This window comes from Haliotis cracherodii, unplaced genomic scaffold (assembly GCF_022045235.1).
Source record: "Haliotis cracherodii isolate W230 unplaced genomic scaffold, xgHalCrac1.p SCAF_7, whole genome shotgun sequence".
Taxonomy (NCBI): domain Eukaryota; kingdom Metazoa; phylum Mollusca; class Gastropoda; order Lepetellida; family Haliotidae; genus Haliotis; species Haliotis cracherodii.
In genome coordinates, this window is record NW_027266330.1 from 22,564,358 (window position 1) to 22,585,492 (window position 21,135).

At 40.4% G+C, this 21,135-nt stretch overlaps 1 protein-coding gene across 4 annotated transcripts in view; it reads left to right on the plus strand.

The window, feature by feature from the left end:
• LOC139447772 (uncharacterized) overlaps positions 1-20,768 on the plus strand; it is a 120,140-nt gene extending 99,372 nt beyond the window's left edge. For all 4 annotated transcript variants that reach the window (XM_071229267.1, XM_071229268.1, XM_071229266.1 and 1 more), the window contains one exon: positions 16,472-20,768. In XM_071229267.1, coding sequence (XP_071085368.1) covers positions 17,325-19,328 — 2,004 coding nt within the window. In that variant the 5' untranslated portion in view covers positions 16,472-17,324 and the 3' untranslated portion in view covers positions 19,329-20,768. The remainder of the gene's footprint in view (positions 1-16,471) is intronic.
• Positions 20,769-21,135: the final 367 nt, after the last annotated feature.

The window sequence follows — 21,135 nt, forward strand, 5'->3', positions numbered from 1 at the left end:
ATTGATAATATGACATAAAATATACATAACGCTTGTGTTGAGTTACGGATATCTCGATATAAATTATATTTTATCAATTATTGTCGATTCATGAGGGCAATATTATGTTTTATTGCCCCAAGAAACAGATACTGACCAAGGTCAGCGGCCAAATACAATAATCCGTTTTTTGGGTCCATCAAACATAATATTGCCCTCATGAATCGCTCAAATTGTGGTCAATAATTTTTTAAAAAAGAAGAATATTTTGAATGCAACAATAATTTAATCTGATGTTAAAGAAAGTCACAGGAGATGATGCACAACAAGCCGTGTGTTACGGTTTCTCTGATTGGCTGAAAATATTTCTCTCCTTTGATTCCACTGGCTCAATTACGCAGGGCAATACCACTTTTGATCGTTGCACGGCAGGGTTGGTCTCAGGGCAATACTGTGTATTAAAGAGGGTCACGTGACCCTTTTTCATCCAATGAAAACACAGATATAATTTGTAAATGTGATAATGGATTTAGTCGTAGGCTTCGAGTTCAGGGGGTTATACAGTAGGCATTCACAAGATATACACACGGCAATCATGGTGTCCATATATAATTCTGTTTTCGTTCTGTGAGACTTATATTATGTGTGTTCAATAACTTAAATTCATTTTGATTTTAAATTAAGATTAAAATTCCTTAATTCTTACACATGCAATAATTATTACACCACGTTCATTACATCATGACAAATCGCTAATTGTCAGTACATATCAATGTATATTATTACGTACATTCGATACGGTACACTCGATACGGTAGATGATTGATACGATGTGATAGGCCTAGACGATGGGTAAAAGAAAACTTATTAACATTTGAGACACCAACATGTCAGCCTGCAGATTGTATTCTACACCAGTTATAGATGTGTGTAACTATATTTAATATAAGTAATCGTAATCACAAGCTCATTTTACACATTCAAAATACATATTGATTTTACCTTGTACTAACACTTTTTCATTCTTCTAAGGCGCCGCGATTCGCTGTGCAGAGTTGCGTCCCTTGGGCACGCCAGAAACCTATGATTCTGTGTTCGAATGCCGGTTCGCCCCGATTATGTTTCTAGGTTTGTCAGCACCATACCCGTGCTCGTGGGTTTCACCGAAGTGGTAAACGTCTGATACCTGCATCACTTCGGGCTTTCCTCCCACATTAAGCTGATACGCCGCGATATAACTGGAATACTGTTAAAAGCGGCGTTAAACCCAACTCACTCACTCACTCAGTTTTCTGTATCACTGTCATGGTGTTGTGTTGAAGGCTGTACGACTAGCAACTCCATAACCCCAGAGAATGATTCTGTGTGTTGTAAGTCGTGTCTAACAGCCCTGGGTCTGGACAAATATGACAGAGGAGGTATCGAAGTGTAAGCATATGATGTATGGGAGCATCCAGTTAGTGGGAGAGGAAGATCTACATGTATTGATTCCGTCTGGATATCTTGGCGTATGTGGGATGTAAAAAGTTCTGATGAAAGCATTTACGGTTTTTACTATGATTTATTTTCATTTGTGAAAGTTACTGATATACAATTCAATCCTGTTAATGCGGACACCCATCATTCCGGACAATGATCACTTACCTGTTTTACTTATATAGTTGTTAGTTTCAACAAAATCAGTAACTGCTAAGTATATTTTCTGGTCCATCACTTGATTGTCTGGTTTATTTACAGGCCGACGTCGAGTTGTGCGGCGATGGACAACAAACAAACACTTACTTTATATGCAAAGTGTGTGAGTGGTGGGTTTAACCTGTAAGACAGACCTGCTTACCCTATTCGTGAACATCTGGTGTCCACACTGAATTTACAGTGATCCATTCATATGGTTTTAACCGTTATTCGCCTTTTACGCCCAATGTAATAGATTTCGGTAGATAATCGAGACTGGGTATTCTTTACGTTTTGAATTAATTTTTCTACATATCGAGGAGTTGTTTTAACTGAACGTAATGCTCGGTAAAACGCCAGCACCGATCAGTTGCAGAAAGGCACATGTATTGCCTGGGGAATGGTTTGGAGCAATATTCCTGCAGCTCCAACCTTTGGTTTCTACATTTGACGACTTTTGAGGTACAATCAAGTATGCTCTTTCTACCAAGATTTCAAAGAACGTCATACGTCTCTTGCTCAGAGGTTGTTTGATCAAGGTTACAACATCCAGAGCCTCAATGACGTTTTATGGTAGAGATGGGGCGGACGTTTCCACATGCAAAGCATCAGTGACGAAAAATATGTCAGTACAATTCCCTATTGTGACCCGTGTTGTTTTCAGAAGGACAATTTACTTGTTGTTGCATGTTGTGCCACGTTAGGACATGAAACGGTCATTTTTTTCGCGAGCACCTGGCATCGTCACTTTTTGATAGTGATTCATAAACACATGTTCCTGATATAGTCGGAATCGTACAATCAACTCCACGTTTGACAGACAGAGATTTTTGATGGATATGAAAGGGTTTCGTCGCTTTTATTCACTGGTAAGCTGATCAGCTGCGAGCTTACACCAACCACTGCACTGTTTATGTACAGCATTCCGTCGTATGGCAGCAGTACTGATGTGCGGAGTAAGACAACAAACACTTACCTTTTTATGCAAAGTGAGAGTGGTTTTAAGTGATCCATTTAGATAACTATAACCGCTTTTGCCTTTTACGCCGAATGGAATCTGTTTCGGTTGTAATCAAGTTGTGTTCTCTGGCGTTGACGTGTTATATACTGACACACAATGAAAACGCCCAATTATCTTAACTCGAAATCAGAAAAGAGGAGAGTTTTATTTTCCATCTCCAAGACGTTGTGTTTGATTATCTCATGCCTAAATACCCAACACAACTTAATTTGATTTTCGTGGCCATTTTGCCAAACATTAATAAAAATCGAAAAAAAAGAATTTTCAAAGTGTTTTAGAATAGTTCCAATTAAACGTGTTATCTATGAGGGGACCAAGAGCAGGTTCTACGTACATTTGTTTTACTAACACCGTTCTACTTATCAGACAAAGTAATATTCACCTGAAGAAGACGCTACTTAACTTGGAAAGAACACTGAAAGATTGAGCTTTCCAGAATCCCACGAGGGTAACGACTTCCAAAGTGTCCATGAGTGGAAAGGACAAACTCTTTACGACGATACTTCCAAAGTTGGAAACATCTGGGAAGTATGACTTGTTTGTTTGTTGTTTAACTCCGCATAAGCAGTATTCCAGCTATATGACGGCGGTGTGTAAGTATTCGAATCTGGACCAACATTCCAGTGATTGACATTATGAGTATCGATCTACGCAATTGGGATACGATCAACCAAGTCATCGAATCGAGTCTGACCACTCGATCCCATTATAGTCGCCTCTTACGACAAGCATAGTCGCCTCTTACGGCAAGCATGGGTTGCTGAAAGTAGTAGTAGTAGTAGTAGTAGTAGTAGTAGTATCATTATATCATAAATACAGATTATGATGATGATTATCATAATTATTTATTACTATCATCTGTTTCTTTACTTATTTATTATTGTTTCTTTAAAATGTATAATGAAGACCAGGTATAACCTTGCACGGAAATGCCATCCATTTGGAAACGACACATTTCCAGCAGAGGAAGGCTTGTAAAGCTTTGGAAGGAGAGCTATTCCTTCAAGTGATTAGACGCTGTCACTGCAACTCATAACAACTGATTCAGTTCTCCTCGCTCTCCATCTCCGCAGGATCCACTCATTTGTACTCAATGACCTCCAGCATCCCTTCGTTTGAACGGGGAATTGTAACCTCGGAAATTTATTGTAACCAAGTCGTAATTGGCACGCGATGTCCTTAAGGCGTTGGGAAAGTAACATGTCGGACACAGGGAATACAATCATACAACGCAATCCACTATGCTTTGCTTCAGGGAAGGCTTGTATTTTTACGATAAATGTTCGGATGCAGTTCAATTCAGATGCTAAAAAGATCCCGTGATTAATGTCAAGAGAGGACGAAGTTTCCAAATACAAGGAATCCAAACTTTTCATTTGATTACGCCACATGAGACATTAATGGTTTCGACACAAACGTTCGAAAATGCTGCCTTGTTTATTCACACTGAACCGCCCCAAGATAAACGGCGAATGGAGACTTCAGAAACAGCCAGCAGGGCCGACTGCATCAAATTAGACCGATACTACCGTAATTGAAGCCAATCCATGTTACAGTCGTAGACTTTCAGCCCGATACCCACCGGAGTGTTCTCCAAACTAATCTATTCCCCAATAGTATTCTAATTTGCTCCCTAAGCCCGCTTCTTACACCACGAAAATCTAATTTGGATTATACTTCCGTTTTGTATTCACCTAGTTTGAAACCCAGACGTTGTCTTCAGATGATCGAAGCTTCTTATTTCCCTTTGGTTCATGTTTGTGCTCAGGCCTACGAAATTACGCGATTGGATCCCTAGGCTGATGAAAAAAATTGATTATGTAAACAATTACCATGGTTTGATAGTGGGGAATTAGCACTTTCTCCATGGAAAAGTAAACGACTCTGATCAAACCTTATCAGTCAATCAGCGCTCTTAGGGCCAGGGGTCTTGAAGGTCGGGATGGTTTGCCGCTCAGGGAAATACTTTGAGCTTTTTATCTGTCATTGTCTGTCGGTAGTCATCTCCTCGACTTATAATGAAATGCCGGTTTACATTGTACGCTTAACTCTGATTATAAAAGGATGCGTTGCTCGCTTTTCCCATGATAATACCTTTGCGAAAGTGCTTTCCAAGATTATATTGATATTAACTTCGTATTGTCTTCCATTCAGTTTTAACGTGACTGAAAACGAGGATCGATGGAGTCCTATAGTGAACATAGATGCAGCGGTTGTTGACGTATGGCTTAATTGTACAGTTACTGTAAAAGCGGTATTAATTTTTCTGTGGTTATGAATTCTTGCGGAGACTGACATGAATGTGAGGTATTATTTTCCATCACAATACGACCCTTTTGATATTGATCGAGCTGCGTTTGATCAAACCTTCAGCATCACTGCAGCAACGTCATGGTGAGGAAACAGTGGATTATATACTTATAGTGCTTGAGTCGGTCACAAAACCGAGTATTCAGACGGACGTGGGAACACTAAACCTCCACCTACCCTCTACTTATTTGAATTTTCTGCTTATCGCCAACGTGAGCTATATTTCGGCTATATCACGGCGGACTGTAAATGTTTGAGTCTGGATCGGGCAAACTAGTGTCTGGAAGCTTGAGCAATGACCCACGCCATCGTGGCATCCATGCACACAATCTCCCAGGTGTGTAGAGCCAGGCCATCCGATCCTCACTGAGGTGGCTCGTGTCAAACATGACATGCTTGGTACCCACACTGACACGGAATTCCCATTGTGTTGTGTGAACACATATGCAGATAGAATATGCAGATTCCAGTTAGGATGGTCCCGATCCGTAAACCACTCGTTCACAGCGTTACGACCTATCATAACTATGTGGTTCATCAAACTCTTACGACTGTCTTAGCGCTACCAGCGCTTTGTGGATGTGGACCCAGGTCACAAGTAGGATCCTTTTCAAAACCGAACAATTGTTAACGCTGATTCACAATCGTATCTCTGCCACAAAAGATGAGGATGGACATGCCAAAAGAGTCAAATGAAAATGGATGCGTTGCATTTGTAATTTTTATCACAGATCAAATAAATCTTATACTACTTATGATTTAAGAATGATGATGGTGATGATATGGATGATTACGGTTATGACGATGTTCGGAAACAAATCTGCCATTTCGATTGCAACAGGCCTAATACTGCAGCTAATACTGCACAATGGTATCATTGTGACTTTGACATGTTATTAAAATGGTATACTGCACATAAATAGACTTCGGCGAGTGCAAGCCACTCGACACCCTTGATGTTGTTGTTGTTTTGACGTGTAAGCAATGCGTTGACATGATGTATGAGATGGGATCAGGACCACCTTATCACAGTGTTCCAGTGGATGAACCGTAGTCTGTTGGGCATCCTTTGATCTATTTCACACGTCCTTTAAGCTATACATCAGCCCCGTCTGTCGTCCCTGCCATCGTTGTGTGATATATTTGGGTGTTGATGGAGAGAGTGAACCGAGTTAGGGCCCGCCATTGATAATACAGCAGTGATGACACCTTGACATTGTTTCACAAATCGCAGCCGTGTTTTGAATCGAACCCACACCGTATGCGATTATTAGGGCTCCAAGCCGAAAGGCTGTAGAGCCCTATTGTAATCGTTCGATTTATTATTATTTATTATTATTATTATTATTTATTATTCCGCCGTTTTTTGTTCCAGAGATAGCAGTTTAACCACTGGCTCGATTTTGTTCAAATTTTGTGCGTGTGTGCAAGTTGTTAGGTACCAGATACCACAAAAAACCCAAGGCCGTAGGCCCAATGGCCAAGGGCAGATAACTGAAAAACAAGTATTTTTTGAAGATATATTTCGCCTTATTGCTCCGCAACCGCTTGTCCGATTACTTTCAAACTTTACACATGTCTGCTGCTTCGGGTGCTTAACATTTTCTGTTCTTTGATCTTGGTCATTGGTCACGTGCTTTGGCAGCCATATTGGATTCAAAGTTTTTACAGGGTTTTGGGGGTACCCGTCTTCAAATCCTATCTCCTCTGAATCCAATGCATGAAATGCATCCAAACTTTCTGAGTACTGTCTCCATGCATATCACATCAAACTCTGTTAGCTGATTTTGGATATCTTTTTTAGTTGCTGCCATATTGGATTCAAGGTTTTCACAGGGTTTTTTGGGTACCTGTCTTCAAATACTATCTCCTCTGAATCCACTGCATGAAATGCTTTCAAACTTTCTGAGAATTGTCTCCACACATAACACACCAAACTCTGTTAGCCGTTTTTGGATATCTGTCTTAGTGACGGCTCTGTTTGATTTTGATTTTGATGATTTCTTTCACCGATTTTTTCCTTTATATAAAGATCACATCTTGTAAGGTTCTCCACAGAAACTATTGAAAGTTTACATGAAGTTAGTCGGGCACATGTATCTCATCTTTTGTTCTTGGCTGCATGCTAAAAGTAACACCGCTTGGTGGTAATATTGACAAAATACCGAACATATCGCTCAGAAAACCTAGGGTTATTTCCCTTTGACCGTCAAGTGTCTTTTGCAGTATGTATGCTGCCCTTGAAGATCGGGGTTAGAATTGGTCTTCGGCAACCCACGCTTGTCTTAAGAGGCGATTATCCGGGATTCGAACATTGTCTGGGTGGTAAATGGGTTTAGAACACACTGGTTGACTCTGGCACACGCCAATTTCGTAGTGGTGATGTACTGCAAACGGTGACTATCATTTGCATGAGTTGGTACAAGCAAACCATATGCGGATTCGAACATGGTCGATGTCAAACATGGGTTAAGAACACACTGGGACACATATGGGGATGTCTGACAAGCGGTTCATTACATTTGACGGCGTTGGTACAGGCAAACCATTTGAGGATTCGAACATGGTCGAAGTCAAACATGGGTTAAGAACACACTGGGACACATGTGGGGATGTCTGACAAGCGGTTCATTACATTTGACGGCGTTGGTACAGGCAAACCATTTGAGGATTCGAACATGGTCAAAATTAAACATGGGTTAAGAACACACTGGGACACATGTGGGAATGTCTGACAAGCGGTTCATTACATTTGACGGCGTTGGTACAGGCAAACCATTTGAGGATTCGAACATGGTCGAAGTCAAACATGGGTTAAGAACACACTGGGACACATGTGGGGATGTCTGACAAGCGGTTCATTACATTTGACGGCGTTGGTACAGGCAAACCATTTGAGGTTTCGAACATGGTCGAAGTCAAACATGGGTTAAGAACACACATGGACACATGTGGGGATGTCTGACAAGCGGTTCATTACATTTGACGGCGTTGGTACAGGCAAACCATATCAGGATTCGAACATGGACGAGGTCGGAAACAGGTTTCGCACTTTATCTCAGCAATACGACATAAACCCGGGGCCCCGACGAACTCAGAACGCTCATCCATTTGACTGGAGCTCAACTGACAAAGACGTTACGGCCTGTTAAAGAGTCACCAAGCCGAAAAGCTGAAGAGTCCCAGTGCTATCGTTCGATTTAATATTATTATTATTCCGCCGATTTTTGTTCCAGAGCTAGCATAATAACCACTGTCTCAATTCTGTTCAAATTTTGTATGTGTATCCAGATACTTAAGTACCAGATACCACACAAATTCCAAGGCCGTAGGCCCAAAGACCAAGGGGAGATAACTGAAAAATAAACAATTCTTAAAGCTATATTTAGCCCTATTGCTTCGCAACCGCTTGTCCAAATTACTTTCAAACTTTAGATGTGTCTGCTGCTTTGGATGCTTGACATTTTATGTTCTTCGACTTTGGTCATTGGTCACGTGGTTTGGCAGCCATATTGGATTCAATGTTTTCACAGTGTCTTTTGGGTACCTGTTTTTAAATGCATACTCTTCTGAGTCCATTGCATGAAATGTTTTCAAACTTTCTGAGAATGGTCTCCTTACATAGCACATCAAACTCTGTTAGCCGATTTTGGATATCTTTTATATCGACGGACCTATTGGATTTTGATTTTGATCATTTTTTTCACCGAAACTTTACTTTGAAGATCATATCTTGTAAGGTTCTCCACAGAAACTATTGAAAGTTTTCATGAAGTTAGTGTGCCATATGCATCTTATTGTTTGTTCTTGGTTGCATGCTAAAAGTAACGCCTTTGGTGGTAATATTTGATTAATATTTGGGACACCCCTGGAACACGCCAATTTTGTTGTGGCGATTTCCGGTGACTATTTTTTTACGGAATTGGTACAAGCAAACCCTTAATGGATTCGAACATGTCCGAGGTCGGAAATGGGGTAAGAACAGACTTGGACACCCCGGCACACGACAGTTTTGTAGCGGTGATACCCTACAAGTGGTGCCTACATTTGAGGGATTTGGTACAAGGAAACCCTTTGAGGATTCGAACATGGACGTTTGTGCACAGTATAGCTTGGAGCCCGCCATTGCTGCTTTGCAGCTATATTTATTATTGTAGTTGTTGTTGTTGTTGTTACTATAGGATGAGTATTATGTGTATGTTTATTCAAAATGAAATATATAAATGCAACATATATATTGGGGTGATACTGTCTCAATCAGGATTATTCACCATCTTCATAACCACCATCCTCAACATCATCATTATAATCATAATCATCATAACCATCATAATAATTATCATCACCATCATCTTCATCAATATCATCACCATCATCACTATCATCATCATCATCATCATCAATATCATCACCATCATCTTACTATCATCATCATTGATATCACCATCATCATCATCATCATCATCATCATCACAACCATAACTATCATCATCACCATCATCATCATTTATATCATCACATCATCATAACCATCACCATCACCATCATCATCAATATCATCATCGTCATTTTTTATATAATAAGCGGTATCTATGTTTCTTAAAATATCCCCTGTTGTACAGAAGTAACTCTATAGAAGACGCTTCTTTTTTTCCTCGAAGCTCAATGTCGAAAATGGATATTAATAAGACACTATCACATACGTGTGTAACATACTGATTTTACGAATCATATCGAAAAATATATAAAATACATCATCTCAATATATTGTTTAATCCGGACACTTAAATGAATTGTACGAATTCTTAAGGTTCTGCACTGGAGATAAGAAAGCGTGTTACAGTACATTAGCTGGGAAATGTAGGCCTTGAATACAAGGTTATTGTGAGCCAATCACAATAGGTCCGTTCTTAGCAATGCGTTCATAAATCTTTCATGCCGTATCGATCTGTACGTTTCACGGCGGAGAAAAGGTATGCAGGCTACATTACAAAGCTATAAAAAAGAAAAAAAAACAATATCTTAACAACCCGAAAGTATTCGATTTTGAAACTTGAACCCATGATAATCATCAGACTGAGCTAAAGACCACTTTATAAGACGTTAATTCCCAAATGTCAAAGTGGCATGCTACGGTTATTATCAAGTGCACAATGTCATGTGATGAGCGCAGCGAGGCATGTTTGGGCAAAACGAGTTCCCCATTTCAGAACAATGAACGATCCCTGATGATTCAGGGCCGATGTGCATGCTTTGTGTGGTAATTAGCTTCTTCAGATAATCGAGATCTTCAGTGCTTTTGTTCACCGGAAAAGGTGGCGTCTCACGGGAGCGGTAATTGTATCGGAAGGGCATAAATAATGGCTGGAATAATAATTACTCCCTGGTTTCCTCCTCTTCGCTTTCTTGCGAAGGTTGCCAAGGCGTTTAGGTGATTATAGACAGGTGGTGTTCGCGAGGGCAGTTTTTTTAATTCCTTGCTGTCGATGGCGCCTCATGATCTTCGTGTTATTCTGCATCTTGTCAATACTTGTATCTGGATTTTTTTGTAGTTGAAGATTCAGAGTTTTGAATCTTGTTGAAGTTGAAGTTGTCTACACTTGGACAGACTTTGATTTTTAGATGCAAAATGACTATTTCATCTATTTTTAAGAAAAATACTTTGGTGTTTTAGACCGTTTATGAATATGGAACGATGGTCACTTTTGCAATGACTTTAAACTGAGATATGATAATTTTCAAGTGAAGATGGGTTTATTATATTAAGATTGTCATTATTTATATAATTCATGATGATAGACAGTGTATATGACTCCTCTTTACTGAACAAAATATGAAAGGGTATGTTCTCATCAATATAGCGTTTATTTGTACACAACATCACTATTTGTGCTTTTGTGATGCAGTGGTGTTGTCCTTCGTGTCTATACTAAAGTATAGTGTCGCAAATAGTGTAATATATTAAACACGATATGTACTGAATTCTCGTCTACTATACCTCATTAATCTCAATGGATCATTTTGTAGAGGAAGGGGCGGTCGGGTAGCCTAGTGGTTAAAGCGTTCGCTCGTCACGCCGAAGACCCGGGTTCGATTCCCGACATGGGTACAATGTGTGCAGCCCATTTCTGGTGTCCCCCGCCGTGATATTGCTGGAATATTGCTAAAACCTCACTCACTCACTCACTCACTCACTTGTAGAGGAAACCTTTTGTTCCCTCCACTCTGACTGTGTCGAACTCTGCATATTCTCGGTCGTCTCCGGTCCGGACCGAGATTTCATAGCATATACATTTTTAAGGGCATTAAAGGTGTTTTACTCATGTGACCACTTTTGCATTCAAACACATGTCAATTCTGTGAATGCCATATGTCCGTTTTGTATTTATTGTTAATGCTAAATACTTGTGCATATTAGTATTTGTCCGCATTGTTCATGCCAAATACGTGACCATAGTATGCCTGCCCGCTCCGCCGTCACTGTTCATGAAAAATACGTGACCATATAAAGTATGCCTGGCTTATACCTGCACTGCTATTACAGCTAAATATTTGTCCATGCTATGTCTAACATATCCTTAGGACAGCCAAGGGTTACAACATTTATTTTTTTTTAAATGAGGTCAGCATCGGAATTACCCAGATGAATACGCCAAATTAGTAGTTTCTAGTTTGCAGTCGCACAGAAATTTTTTCATGATCTCACAAATATATTTTTAGCTTGGGGAAACGTTCTGTGCATGTAAATGTATGCGCGTGGACCTTGTTGTCTCTTTGTACCACCCAGACATGGCTTTGTCTGCTCCTTCCGCGGATACCATACTGTTAGGGGTTTTCGACGCCGAACGGGCGGTCGTGTAGCCTAGTGGTTAAAGCGTTCGCTCGTCACGCCGAAGACCCAGGTTCTATTCCCGACATTGGCAAAACAAGCGAAGCCCATATTGGTGTCCCCCGCCGTGATATTGCTGGAATATTGCTAAAAGCGGCGTTAAACCACACTCACTCATTCACTCACTCACTCACTCACTCGACACCGAACACCGAACATTTTGATTTTTCATAACTTCAAGTGTCCTTATGCCCATAAGTGTCCATGCCCCCATATGCCCGCCATATGCCCGCCTTATGCTCCTTCTGTTGTTACTCTTAATGACAAATACTTGTACATGCAATGTCTGCCATGTGACCGAACTGTCGTCTTTTAAGAATATAACACAGACCTATGCAATGCCTGACAAGTGACTGCTCACCTATTAATGGAATGCCAAAAAAATACATAATGTCCATCCAGTGTGCCCCAGACCTTCATTGTTAGTCCATACAACATGGAAATCCATACTGCTCGTTCAATATGCCCATTCTGCTGTCATTGTTGGTCAGACTGGAATAGCAGGAAGCCACTCGGGTCAAGGCGTATTTCGATCAGGCCCCATCAAATCAGAGACATCTCTTTCTTGATGTTTGGATTGAATACGGACCCCATATCTGTACTTGATAATTGCTTGTCGTGATTTGGAAGGGTATTAGGTTTGCACTTAATACTTTGATTGAAGCCGTTGTGGAAGACCCCTTGAAGAGACTCTTTCATTAGAGGCCATTGCGTGTTCTATCGCAATACCAACATGGGGGGAACAGCTTTGTCAAACACAGGAAGACACATGGCGGAACCATTGGACAGAAAGCACATTGCATGTAGCGCATGTCCAAGCCAAGGTACATAGTACATGTTCAGAGGTGTACTTTATTGTCAAGACCTGTCTTACCACAGGACACTGTCATAGCCTTTTGTCCAAGTTATTATGAGATGTATTGTCGTTTAACCTTACATTTATATTGCTCAAAATGTTTTCATGATCTACCCTGTCTAATCTATCTTACCATTATGTTTAACCTCCCATCACTGATTTTCTATGAAAGCCTTTAAGGGTCATTTGTTTTTTGGGTTGTTTTTTTCGATACTATCTTGAAATTTCAAGATACAGAAGTTGAAATTTGCAGATACTATCTTGAAATTTCAAGATACAGAAGTTTGAATTTCAAGATTAAAAATACAAATAGCCCTAAAAGGCTTCCGTAGATTTTCAGTGATCCTTTTCTATAATTTTCACCGAAATTTTGCTTTTCTCAGGTTCCGAAAATGGAGTACAACTCTAGCATTGCTGGGTGTCGTTTTTTGATGTGGTATTATATACGTCATACCATGGTAATAGAAGTAAAATATACGAGTTTTTGTGTTTGGGTAAAAGTTAAGGCAAGGTAATAAAAGTAGTACTCTTCCTTGGGGTATGAAAGAAATGTTCAGGTGAATAATTGACTTGCGTTTGCATGTGTTTGTGACGGGTTCCATCTGTGGAGCAGGATACGCTGTCCTTTTCGCGAACACCTGGTATCTTTAATATTTGATAGAGATTCATAGACACATGCTCATGATATAGTCGGAATCGTGCAAAGGGTTTTGTCGCTTCTATTTATACGATGATATAGCCGCAACGTGCCTCTGGTTGGTAATGATGAACGCAATACCATCGAAACACACAGCCACCAACGGTAATAGGGTTTCACTTCAAAGACCTGCATCGCTCTCTGCTTTCTAAATAGTATTGTGTAGTATGGAGCGTATGTGTACGTGGGTACCCCTTGTCAATACATGTACAGTGCGATATCGTTAACTCGAGGTAATTGGGACCGCGTATCGAGTTATCCGTTGTACGTGATAAGCGGAGTATGGAATAACGCCACTGTTCCGAAAATAATTCTATTTGGAATGTAATGTTGTTTCGACTTAAACGTCACGAAATATTTATTTAAAGTAGTTCGAGTTAACAAGGGGCACGGGTGGCCCAGTCGTCTAAGGCGCCGCGATTCGCTGTGCAGAGTTGCGTCCCTTGGGCACGCCAGAAACCTATGATTGTGGGTTCGAATCCCGGTTCGCTTATGTTTCTAGGTTTGTCAGCACCGTACCCATGCTCGTGGGTTTCACAAAAGTGATAAACGTCTGAGGCCTGCATCACTTTAGGCTTTCCTGCCACATTAAACTAACACGTCGTGGTATAACTAGAATAATGTTAAAAGCGGCGCTAAACCCAGCTCACTCACTCACTCAAGTTAACAACGTTATATTGTACAGTGAGTGTCCCATAACAGTATGAAGGATTAATCACAAGAGTTGTGGAATAAATAGTCAACTGGAACATATTTCTTAAAATTGTAATTACATTCTTTTCCATTCCCTATCCCAGAAATACTTGGCCAAAGGATAAGGTCGTTTTGAGAAAAGCTATTTCTATTCAAAACCCTGCAGAGGGGGCGGTCGGGTAGCCTAGTGGTTAAAGCGTTCACTCGTCACGCCGAAGACCCGGGTTCGATTCCCGACATGGGTACAATGTGTGAAGCCATTTCTGGTGTCCCCCGCCGTGATATTGCTGGAATATTGCTAAAAGCGGCGTAAAACCATACTCACTCACTCACTCACTCACTGAAAACCCTGCCGAAATGAAACACAAATTTTTCAGATTATCACAATACGTGACAACGAAAGCTTGCAGACCCACAACCTAATTTATCAAGTAGGTCTGGCGACCTCAAATTACGAAGCCTATTCCAAATTAAGCTGACACGCCGTAATAATATAGGAATTACCATTCCAAGATGAGTAAAACCCATCCCACTCACTCACTCATTGCCGCTGGCCACTGGAATCCATTTTACTCCGGCCACTGCTGGCGGCGAGGAATGTCTAATCATCTTGCAGATATCCATTATCAAGAACTCAACAATAATCGATTTTCCGAAATCTAAATGAATTCGTATACTCTCTGAAGAAAGAGTCAATAAGAGGCCGCTTCTGTTGAGGTATTCCTAACTAATGACTATTCCAAGTAACATTGATAGGGTTTTCAAAGTTGATTCGTATACCATATTTCAGCGTTCACTCTGTGCAGCACGTGTGGCTATTTCTGTCAATGCATTAGAAAAGAGGGTTGTTATGAATCTGAGCATATGTGTCATCGAATGTTATACACGTTATATTTGCTTTTTATTATTCCACCCTTATTTAATCCAAGGAATTAAGTTCTTGAACATCAGACTTCTGGTAATCTGATGCTCACTCATGCAACTTAAGGGGGCATGGGTGGCCCAGTCGTCTAAGGCGTCGCGATTCGCTGTGCAGAGTTACGTCCCTTGGACATGCCCGAAACCTATGATCGTGGGTTCGAATCCCGGTTCGGCCCGATTACGTTTCTAGGTTTGTCAGGACCCTATCCGTGCTCGTGGGTTTCACCGAAGTGGTAAACGCCTGAGACCTGCATCACTTCGGGCTTTTCTCCCACATTAAGCTGACACGGGGTGAACCGGGATTCGAACCCACAATCATAGGTTTCTAGCGTGCCCAAGGGACGCAACTCTGCACAGCGAATCGCGGCGTCTTAGACGATTGGGCCACTTGTGCCCCCTTGACAACGGTATAAGGATATATACCGAAACGTCGCACTTACAGTAATTTAAGAAGTTGTTTTTCATAAATTGTGTCTCCTTTGTATTACGTCCACTGTGGTCCTAAAACATGTCTACACGCTGAAGGGCCCGCGATGTCATTATTAGATGTGTGGTTCATATATATATTGTATTACTGGTAACTCGAATACCTTGAGCAGTATAGATTATAAATGTTCCTATTCCCCCCTTTATCACACAAGTAAATATATGACGAAGTATACTTTCAGTAATATTTCAGCAAGGATTGTTTACTGGTTATCAAGTGATATCAAATCATCAAAGTCATACCATTTTCAGACTTATGTGTCTGACAATGGCAAATGACCGGCCGTCTGATAATCTTGCAGCCTCCCCACTCGAATAGCAAATGGTTTGCAAAAACAAACATCTAAATTACAATAGAAAGACCTTTTAGTTTATCACCTCCTTGGGGATTCCGCTGTGATATAACTCGAATACTGATGAGTGTGCCTTTGACATAAAGTAACAAACTAAGGTACAAACAAACTAGGACATCCTCATTATCATGAACAAACATATATGATTTTATAGGCTATAACCCATCAAAAGGACACGCAGAAAAGTTGTTCTTTTTTCACGTTGTCAGGTTTCTGAAAAATATGCTGTAATGTGTACAATAGCCATTCCCCAGTGTCTCGATGTGGCATTAGCGCAGGAAAGAGGTGAATAATGGTTTTAATAATGTTTTTACGTTGTGTACATTATTGAATACAGAAATAATATTGATCTCATGAAAAGCTTCCAGAAACTGTCCATATAAAATCCTCAACTGATTGTATCCACGTGTATATAGGCTAAACGGCCCCGTGCCACACTGGAATACAATTAATTGAATATAAAACCGCTTCTTCTGATAAGGAGAAGGCCCGGTGTAGCAATGTTTAATATAAAGGAAACGGTTTCTTTTATTCGCAGGTTGTTTATTTGTTTTTGTCGTCTTTGTAAAATGAGTCCCTCTTGTCGTTTCAGATTCCAAGTCGAGACAGACAAATCCACATCTAGCTGGGGAATCGTCTAAATCTACAAAACATCGTCAATGCTTGGCAGTATTGCCAACAAATGCTACAGGACTTCGATCGCAGTCTGATTGTGCACGGATTTAGATTGTGAAAGACGCTCTTATTTTGAAAATACTGGTTTGAAAGCTTGGAAAAATATCATGAAAATTTACTGCGTATTTGTGTTGAATACACTTCAGGAATTTGACGGGTACGGATCAATACGAAAACTTTGACTCCATGGTTATGGCCGTTCAAATTGGAGCATTCTTTCCCGGAACTTTCCTGCCAATTTGTCACCAACTTGTGATCGAACGTTCGGTTCCGCCGTTGAAGCATGTCTATTGTTGACCTTAAAAAGGACTTCCAATATTCTACGACGGGGTTTTCATGATGATATTTACCATAATTACCGCGCCATATCCTGGAGGAAGTCCCCGATACGGAGCCTCTAATGACTTTTCCCCCATCGATTCAGAAACCCGCTGACGGGATCTGAAAATGATTTGGATATAGTTGCTACATCGTCTATAGGAAGATGAATATACTCCAACGGTGACCATTGAATTCTCAAGGAGGGTCGAAAGAAGAATTCAGAATTGCATATCGAAATTTTTACTTAGAAGCGAGGAGACAGCGTTTGATATATCAATATGTGCATAAGGCTGTGTGTTTCAAAAATAACTCTAAATTAGAATTGACAGATTTCGAAATTGGATTTTGTGATGAAACTTCCGAAATGTCTCTGATCTGCCACTTCGATTTCGACAGGATGTGCAAGAATATGGATTAACGTGTTATTTATCCTTCAATTTACAAATTTCATGTTGGAGACACGTACCCATGTGTCGAAGAATACGATGGAATACAGTGTGTTGCCTTCATTTATCTATCGTCTCAAACGACGTAGATTTAAGTCTTTAGTACTGCTCTGTTTTCTTCTATCAATTCTATTTCTCCTTCTCCCCCAGGAGAATGAAATCGAGGTTGACAGTGACGTAGCAAATCTCGTGTTATTTCACGAGAACCTACGGCGCCAGTCTGGTCAAATGTGTGTCCACCCTCAACTAGACCCCTTCCACCCCTCAGTTGTTGGATTCTTCCACGAAGTGCCAAAAATAGACTGTGGTAAGGATGAGGATTGGGTGTATGTTGTGAATGGAACATTCCATATTTCTAAGCGGGCGAGGAGGAGGTATGGTAAAATAACATGTGAATATGCGCCCATTGTCCGGGGACCAAACGACTATTCAGCCCGACATGCCGACCACATCAAACCCATGCCGGATGGATCGCCATTGATATCCGACTTCTTCAAGGTAGCGTGCGTTTCTGTTCACGGGAAAAGATACTTCAATATACATTCAGGGATTGCGTACAACAAAACCTTACATACTTGGGCAGAACAAACAAAACCAGTGTCTAAAACTGCTTTAGATCTGGACGTGTTGATGTTTGGATTCGATTCGCTGTCCAGGATGACATGGATACGGAAATTGCCTCAGACACGCGAATATTTTCTGAAACAATTAAATGGTATAGAGTTGGAAGGTTACAACATTGTGGGAGATGGAACCCCTCAGGCGCTGTTGCCAATACTAACAGGTAAACGGGAAGAAGAACTTCCCGAGGCTAGAAGGGGGAAGTCAGGAGCCAAACCTGTTGATAACCACCCCTGGATCTGGAAGAACCTGAAAAACAATGGATACCTAACACTGTGGGCGGAGGATATGGCTTTCATTGGTACATTCCAAATGCGCATGTTGGGATTTGATCACCAACCAACTGATCACAGCATGAGGACATTTTACTTATCTGCTGAGCGAATGTATGCAAGAAACAAAAAGTGGTGTCTTGGATCGGTTCCCAGGCATCAGAATTTCATGAAATGGTTCCAAGATGCTTATATGATGTATGGGAAAAAGAGGAAATTTATGTTCGGTTTCCATGCGGAGACTAGTCACGATGACAACAACATGGCTCAAGTGGTGGACGAAGATACCAAAAAGTTTTTGGAATATTTGGAAAACCATGGTTATTTAAATAAAACTATTCTAATTTTAATGAGTGACCATGGGGCGAGGTTTTCGCAGGTTCGTGCAACCGCTCAAGGGAAGCTAGAAGAGCGTATGCCTTATTTTGCCTTCAGGTTTCCCCCGTGGTTTGAAAAACAATATCCAGAAATAGTTCGAAATGTGAGAAAGAATGTTAATAGGTTAACAACACCTTTTGATGTACATGAAACATTCCATGATATATTAAACTACACCGGTGGAGGGGTAGGCAACATTGCTCAAAGAGGGATAAGTCTGTTCAAGGAAATTCCAAAAGAACGGACATGTACTCAAGCTGGCATCGAACCTCACTGGTGCGCATGTCTAGCATGGAAGGAGGTGAACAGTTCACATCCGGTGGTAAAAAAAGCTGCATCCGCCGCAGTGGACTACATAAACTCCTACACGGAGAGTCAAAGAGTTCAATGTGCTTATTTAAGGTTACGAACTGTGACAAGGTCTGTAAAGATTTCAACAAATTCCAACGTTTTAAAGTTTAAGAAAAGTTTCGATTATGATGGTCGTGTAGCTGATCTTTCAGGGAAGATGAAAACAGACGAAGATTTTTATCAAGTGACCTTCATTACAGAGCCAGGGAATGGCAATTTTGAAGTTACCCTCAAGCATTCACTGAATAGCAGTGAAATTATAATTAATGAAAAGGAAATAAGTAGGATAAACAGATACGGATCCGATCCAGCATGTGTTGAGGAGCAGTACCCACACCTCCGGCCATATTGCTTCTGTAATACTCTACTGAAGTCCACTATCTGATTCGTGTTGTTTGATGTAGTAGTGAGGTATAGATTTATGTTGCTTTATTTGGTGGTTCTACTAATAATGTATCAGGAATTATTACATGATTTGTGTATCATATATTGATCAAGATTTAATCAAAGACATGAACTGTTACCTTCAGGTCAAATTCCATATGGCATTACTGGTGTGGTGGCACCATACCATATCACTTCTGTGCAACATGTTCCATTGGTTTTGGACATTAGATAATCTTGCATATGCAGATTTAAGCAAACAGGTCAAATTTCATATGGCATAACTAGTGTGGTGTCACCATACCATATCACTTCTGTGCAACATGTTCCATTGGTTTTGGACATTAGATAATCTTGCAAATGCAGATTTAAGCAAACAGGTCAAATTTCATATGGCATTACTGGTGTGGTGTCACCATACCATATCACTTCTGTGCAACATGTTCCATTGGTTTTGAACATTAGATAATCTTTCATATGCAGATTTAAGCAAACAAACAGATAGATATATTTATATTTCACATGTAAGTTATATATGCACAAGGAATCAAATATATGCTCATGCGTCTGTCCTTAACCATTCAACAGTATATAAGGCTGCAACCAATTGATTATTCATTCGCCAGAATCGCTTTAGAACTGTAAACCTATTATTACATGGTACAAATTACGAGTCACGACTTAAAGGCATTGTTTCGTTGGGGAATGAGTGTGTTTAAACAGTATTCAAGTTATATCAAGGCGTGACAGCTAAATGTGGGAGGAAAGCACTATGAGATGCAGGTCTTAGACGTTTACCACTTCCTTGGAACCATGAGCACGGGAAAGGTGCTGACAAACTAGGGCTAACCTGGATTTGAACCCAAGTGTTTCAAACGTGTCTGGGGCCTACAGAACGCATATCAGCACGTCAACTAATTAACTTTTCTCCCACATGTAAGATGAATGAATCAATACCTTGTTGTGTTCTCAACCAACTTTTACCAAATGAAACACCAATCTATATCACTGCCTATTTCCTTGCGTATGCAGATAAATGTTCTAGGAAGGATGATGACGATATACAACATCTTCCAGTGTGGCTAACGTCTTCCTAATGCAAACGATGCTGGGTTATTTATTAATTATAAATGACTTTTAAACATGTTACTAATTTGAGTAAATGTTTAAGTCACATGAAAGGATACATTGACACAGATATGTTGTTTACAGATAACCTGTAACATGGGGTGACATAGGTAATTGATGAACATTTGTATATGGGATTTTTCCTGGGTTTTTTAAAAGAGGCGGCATAATGACATTTGCTTAATTAACAGATACAAGAACGTGGGTGATGCGTGTATATCTTGCCTTATATATATGGCCAAATAAAGGGTGTGGCATAATCCCTCAATGTCGTGTGTTGCAGTTCATGCACAGACGATATTAAATGGGGGAAATACGGTACAACAAATACGTGACTTATGTTTTGTTTCACTTATCCAATACACATGAAGTGTACAAGCATCCATAAGAGGAAATGACCGAAGACGAGTGGCGTGGAGAGACGTGGAGTGGAGAGGAGTGGAACGGAGTGCATAGGGTTTATTTCATGGCGCGTGGTGCTCTTGTTGAAATCGGTTTGCGAAAAGTCTATGAGGATGGGAAAGTATATGGGAAATGATTACATTGTGTTCTGTTGCAAGCATTATATGATGCCATAGAGGTATATCCACAAGAACTTACGTAAATTGCTTCGTTGTGACAAGTCCGAAAAACAAGCAGGGACCCGTGACCTTTGGAAAATGGACAAAACTTGAGTGACG